Source organism: Erigeron canadensis, chromosome 4, assembly GCF_010389155.1.
Source record: "Erigeron canadensis isolate Cc75 chromosome 4, C_canadensis_v1, whole genome shotgun sequence".
NCBI lineage: Eukaryota > Viridiplantae > Streptophyta > Magnoliopsida > Asterales > Asteraceae > Erigeron > Erigeron canadensis.
The window spans coordinates 28797419-28804358 of record NC_057764.1 but is presented as its reverse complement, the minus strand read 5'-3'; the positions used below and the strand labels follow the sequence as shown (position 1 = coordinate 28804358).

Sequence of the window (6940 nt, the reverse complement as noted above, 5' to 3'; positions counted from 1 at the left end):
CATCACTAAAATAAAAACGACCACCACAGCTCCTAAATCCACTCCTATTTCTTTTGATATCAAACTGATAGACACCATATCCATCGACCATGGTTTTTGCAACAAAATTTGCCCACTACTATACTAGCATATATGATATACAGATCGAGATATATAACTATATATACAAGACATATAGATAAGATGTATAGATCGGAAATGTTGTAAATGAAAGAAAGACGACGATGGTGGCCATTTTCACGGAAGATGGCAGTGAGGGTGGTGCTCCGGTGGCCATTTTACGGGCGGCAACTAGGGTTTTCGGTGGTAGTGGAGTGGTAGGTGGGGGTTTTTTGGGAGGTGATTGTGTGTGTGTGTGTGAGAAGAGAGAGAGAAAGAAAGGGAGAGAGAGATATGAGAGAGGTAGGGATGACAAAAAAAAACCAACCCGACCCGACGGGGAAACCTGATACCCGACGAGAATACCCGATACTCGAACCCGTTCGGGACAGGGAGTGGGGCATGTCCATCCCGACCCGACCCGATATCAATAACTATATATATATACTTATAAGTGATTAGTTTTGAATTTATATTTCACCTTTGTAATTATAATGTTTCACACTTATATCAACTAATTTGTATCTACATTTCACACTTGCATATCCATTTCTCAAAACATCAAAAGCATGTAGTATCATTTCTCAAATTAAACAAGATTTTGGTAATTATTATTGAAAAATAACTATTCTTATCGGGTCGGGTTTGGGTTTTGGGGCATTGTTTTACCCCCGATGAGTATTGGGTCAGGTTCGGTTCATCTATTCCTTATCGGGTTCGGGTTTGACATTACCCTCCCCGAACCCGACCCATTGTCATTCCTAGAGAAGAACATGATATTCTCCCTCATGTGTAAAACAAAAAATAATAATTAAAAGATTTTTAAAAAATTGCAAGAATGGTCCTAACATATGTAAACAGATGATATTTCCCTCATGTGGGGAGCACGTGGATGACTTAACGAATCCATTTAACGGTCATCGTTAATTTGTATTAAATTTGCAAAAAGTTTTGAAAATAGGGATTAAAAATGCAATGAAACCTAAAAAGGTCATCAACCTATAAAAACATATAAACCATAGGGACCAAAAATGCAATTAACTCAAAAGAAAAAGTAAAACATGAAATGAAAACCAAGTATGATAAAAAATATATATATATATATTTATATGAAAAAATTTTAAGTGAGAATCATTTGATTTGAAAAAACCATAAAAACCTTTAAATTATAACTTGATATTCATATATGTATAATATATATGAAAAAATTTGATGAACAGATCCAATTATATCTAATATTATCTATTTACGTGAGAATGACTATAAAATTGTAAAACCACCTCTTTCATGGGTTTTATAATAGGTATAATTCCTTTTGTTAACCCCAACATAATTAAGCAAAACATTTTCATTTGAAAATGAAAGTAGTACCACCATTTTCAAAGTTTTATATGCAACAAAACCATTCCGTTTTTCTTATAATTTCCTGTTTATAATTTAGAAATTTAGTTGTTCAGGATGGTTTTGAAAAAGTCTAATGTTTGGATCCCCACAAGCTGCAACAAGCTTCTCTCCCTAATAATCGAAAATCATGTTTTCCCGGTAATTCCCTCTGACTCTGTTGGTCTTGCAAGCCTGCTAGGTGAAATTAAGATTTAAATTCTGGGTCAACAAACGTGGATCTAACAAGAGTTGCCTCACAGGGGCGGTACTTGGGGGGGGGGGGGGGGGGGGCAAGGGGGTCCAATGCCCCCCTCCAAATTTAAATTTTGTCATATATTTTTAAATTTTTCATAAATTTTTAAAAAATTTCTATAGGTTTTTAACATTTTGCCCCCTTTTATATTTATTTTTCATAAGTTTTCTAAGTTTGCCCCCTTTGGAATTATTTTCTGGTACCGCCTCTGTTGCCTCATATCCCAACCAAAAAAAAAAGGAAGACTTCATCATCTATTTGCAGCTCATTGTTCACACATGTACATGTAATCTAACAATACACAAAAATATATCTAAATAAAACATGCTTCTTCTATAAAAAAAAACTGTCAGATAAAGGTACATTTTCAAATAAACACAAGGCTCTACATCAGCCTTCCTATTGAAATATACACCAAAAGAAAATCTGTTTATTCTATAAGTGATATAAAGAGTGCAACAGACATGCCCATTACCAAAGAGGTTAACTGTATCGCGCTATTTTTCAACGAAGAGCTGCCGTTGTTCATTTCTGCCATTACACCTACTGCTATGTATATAAATCCACCTGCCGTAAACCCCTGCGAATATAATTATAAAAAAAACTATTGATTTAGTCAATTTCATTGTAGTAGTTCATAAACAAAGATTTTATAGCAATGGGGAAAGATATAAGAACTTGTACCTCAATCAATGACGATTGCCCTGGATCTTGTCCCAAAGACAATGCCTAATATATACATTCATGGTCAGACTCTTGTTACTTTTCTAAAAGAAAGAATCACTTTTACTCATATAAAGGAAATGAGTAACGAACCAATGCAGTTCCTGCTAGTGCCACTAATGCCGAGAGGAAGTTAAAGAAGAGGGCTTTTGATACACTAAAACCAGACCTTACCAAGATCCCGAAATCACCAATCTGCAACGATTAACAACATCAAGCTTACTCATGTTAGTGAAACAAAATTATCGATGTAACGTATTCCATCTATTTGTATTTTACTAGCGCGCACAGAAAAAATCTGTAAGAAGCATATGAAGGAAGCATACCTCTTGAGGAAGCTCATGTGCCAGTAAAAAAAGTGTTCTCGACCACCCACCGACAGACCCATATAAAAGGAAAGCACTTCCTAAAGCCATGCCATCAGTGAAATTATGCTGCAGTTCAGAAAAACATGCATTCAACTTTTGTCAACCCAGGTTTTCCGGTTTTGTATATAGCTATAAACATAAGCCATAAACTTCCAATGAACAAACATTGTTCTTCATAATATTAAAATACTATTTGTCTCCAAGTCATGTTCATCATTTTAGTAAACGACAGTGGTCCGTATTTGTTAATATCCTTAAAAAACATTCCATCCTGTTTTGGCTAATGTTACAATTATACTACCGGTTACTGAAACCATTCATCATGATAGTACTAGATAATACCTGATATGCAACAAACATGCCTACTAAAGGGGATACAAGTAAAAAGGTTTAAGAATACATACAACACCATCAGAGATCAGGTTCAGATAACCAAACACGAGACTCGATGACTTTTCAAGTTCCTTCTCCATCACGGACTTCGTAGTACTATCAGTTCTAATTTCATCAGCTGAATCAGTTTTGTCACCAACACCATTTGTACTAATGTTTCTCTGCAAGAGAATATTGGTAAGTATCACTAACAATATTAGCTCATCAAACAAGTGTCAATGAACTGAAGGGGGGAATACGTGAAAACTTCTGTTTTTTCAAGTCCTCAACGATGCATAGAATAACTCTTTTTTAGTACAATTAGTTGGCCCAATTCAAATTTTTAGCTGCAAACTTAAACTGGCTGAAAAGATAAGAACTGCCCACAAGCCTACAACAACAACAGTACCCAATCCCTGCCAAAGAGGGGCATGGGGGAGGTAGGATGTAGACAATCTTGCCTCTACCCAACGGTAAGGACCTCCAGCCAAGAACTAGCCACAAGCCTATTCAAGAAAATTTCATCATGCGCTCAGTCAGATATAGTTATATAGGATACTTAAGTAGACAACTGGCGTGTCTTTGCTGGTATTAAAGTCATTTGGTTTATAATAGTGAACTGATCTAGGAGTCCACCTTAGCCACTGTTGAAACTTGACTGACAATTCAAGTCCCTTTAGCCACCAAACTTTTATTACTGATTAATTTAACACAACGCTAAGATTTGGGTTACATAGGGTTAATTAATAAAATACAATAACTAAGTTTTCAATGACAAGGGATTTTAGACAAAAGATTCAAGAAGTGTTTGGTTACTTTTTTGGGATCATCATGCAATCATGCATAGATCCCATAAAGTTGCAGGTGCCTTCCTATAAGCCTATGTCTCTGCTTCCATTCATTGGCATGCTTTGTAGACTAATATCTTCATCTTGATTATTGTAATAGTAACATATTACGATAGTAAAATTTATATGAAGTAACCATCAACTGATTAAAATGTAATGCATAATCAAGCTATACCTTGCGGAGAAGAGAAGATTCGCCCAATGTCGTTTCTGATATTTCTCCATCAATAAGAGTTTCCCTCTTACTCTGGTCATCATCACTATCCTGCAATGGTTCACTTTTCTTATGGTGATGGTGATGATGACCATGACCCCATGAAGCATCTCCTCCCGACCTTTCTTCAACATACCTCACAGCCTTTTCTACAAGAAGAAAAACAACAATTCCAACTGCAGAAAAAAATGACAAAACAAAAGCCTGAACAAATCAAATCCATATCTAGGTCCCATTCAAGATTTAAATAAACGAGCATTCCAAGTAGATCATCACTTACACAAAATGGATAATCCAACTGAGAGATCTTCAATAGAATGTGAATGTGAATGAGAATGGCCATGATCATGTCCATCGTCCACATGATCATCATGTGAATGAGAATGTCCACCACCTAATTTGTATACTCAACCTTTTAATACATTGTGTACATCAATCAAACATTACGTGTGTTCTGAAACGAGATGAAATCATGATTTTGTTAAAAAAAAATTTGGAATTAATGTATTTATCCTACCAAAAGCATGTGGCAATTGATGAAGAAAAGCATCCCCAAGCATAGCTCCAGCCTATAAATGCCAAAAATTACTTCTAAGAACAAAGGGGGGGAGTTTACAGGGGGCGTTTGGGACTGTTCAAAAAAGGTGCTTATGGCTTGAATTTAAATAACGCACAACCTAACCAGCTTAAAAAGAAGTGATTTTCCCCTTATAACAAGCTAAAACTTAGCAGCCACCCAAACACTCTAAGTGCATTTTAGCTTTAAAAATCACAATAAACCATAAGTACTTACAAGATGCAATCCCAAACACCCTCTACATGTACAAAGAGACCATACTACAAAAGTACAGAGGTAAGAAAACTATAAGGAATCTAACCCCAAATACAGCCAATGAATCAACAAGTGCCTTTGATGGTTTTCCTTGAACTACAACAATTTACAGAAATTAAGGCATATTTATATATAACACAAATCCATATCATATGCATTATGCAATGATAATAATAACAATAAACGAGAGTCACAACGGTTAAGCAACTCACTGAATATCAATGGCAGTAGAATCAAGCAAATTAGAGAAGCCAAGCTCACCAATAACGAACACCCCATTGCATTGATCCAGAGCCCTAAAACGCAAACATTTTCATAAATCTTCAAAACTTTACGAAAACAAATGACTTAAAACAAGCACTAAGTGCACATAAATGCACTTAACTTATTGTGAATCGCCATTTTATCCAAAAAAGTCTAATCCAGGTAAGTTTCTATTCTTGCTACTATGTATGTAATTGGTTCACCAGTTAGAATGACATTACAAGCTTATATAACTGCTGTCAGTAAAAAATATTTACAATATCAGAAAAATAACTAATTCATTATTACAATAACCATACAAAATAAATTCGCTTGTTGGGTGTTTAGGATTACTTAGTTTCTTCTTATCTGCTTATTGCTTGTTTTTCCAGCACATAAGCAATAACAAACATTCTATCAGAAACCATCTGCTTATTTCACAATAAATAAGCACTTTAAAATAAGCAATCCAAAGTGACCTTATCAGCTTATTCAAATTTCAAGGAAACAATGAACATTTATTATACCGGCTCGCTAGCTAATAAAATTTAGCTTGCGAGCTTCGATATGCAATAAACTCAGGTGGATAAGCTCATAAACCGATAAAAATGAGCTTTTCGACTTTCTAAATATTCCCATATACAATAAGCCAATCCATACACCTACATTACCCTTAAAAACTAATATACACAATATATAACTAACAAAAAGCAACATTACCAACACCAGATAGCTCTGAACCATGATGATCATCATGATCATGATCATGGTCATGATGGTGGGACCCATATCCCAATCTAAGATCCTCATCTTCAGCCACTTCTTCAGGCAACTTTCTTATCCCAAATTCATAATTTTGATGCACATGATGATGATGATGACATCCATCATCATGATGATGGTTATGATCATGTGATTTATCAGCTTGTTGATGACATTGTTGTCCTAAACTTAATTCCAAATTAAGCCCTAAAACCAAGATTATTATTATAATTAATTTCATATAGATCTGGGTCTTAATGCTATAAATTACACTCATTTTCAGCTTATATTTGATTAAACTGAAATGGCTTTTTATAAGGATGAGATTTTTTTAATGCGTTTTTATAAAATTGAGATTTTTTTTAATGGGTCTTTTTTTTATGATAAAAAGTTGGGATCTTTATAATGGGGTTTATATTTTTTTAAGAAGAACGGCGTTTGCAAGTGGCTTCCAAAGTTATATAGCAAATAATGATAAAGAAAAGGATAATTATGGCAATAATGACGCCAAATGTTACTGCATCCATGGAAATTGGTGAGTGAAGGTGGTAGTGAATGAAGACATGATTTTGTAAAGATGAACTCCGGTGGGTGAGTGTGAATTGATTTGCCCCAAAATGAGATTTGTTGGGTCCACTAAAGTAACTTAAATTTTATCTTATTTTTAGTAAATTACGGGATAAACCATGTGATTTTAAGTTAAATTTTGTAGATCATGATGATTCTTGATATTTGTAGTTTTGTACTCCTTCCTTAAAATTAAAAAGAAAAAACACGGTGTAAACGAGACGAGACAGTTTGTAAACTACTCGAAATCGACTTGTAAATTATTCAAAATCAACT

General features: G+C 34.6%; 1 protein-coding gene across 1 annotated transcript; it reads right to left on the bottom strand.

Annotated features, from left to right (window-relative positions):
- Positions 1-2045: 2045 nt before the first annotated feature.
- On the bottom strand, positions 2046-6690 carry LOC122595962 (IAA-alanine resistance protein 1). The gene is made up of 11 exons (XM_043768448.1): positions 6056-6690; positions 5305-5388; positions 5139-5188; positions 4778-4829; positions 4541-4654; positions 4222-4436; positions 3231-3380; positions 2785-2892; positions 2552-2653; positions 2420-2464; positions 2046-2315 (listed from the first exon to the last, which is right to left on the bottom strand). Exons 1-11 carry the CDS (start codon positions 6372-6374, stop codon positions 2166-2168), a joined length of 1389 nt encoding a protein of 462 aa, XP_043624383.1. The 5' UTR covers positions 6375-6690; the 3' UTR covers positions 2046-2165.
- Between the last annotated feature and the right edge of the window lie 250 nt (positions 6691-6940).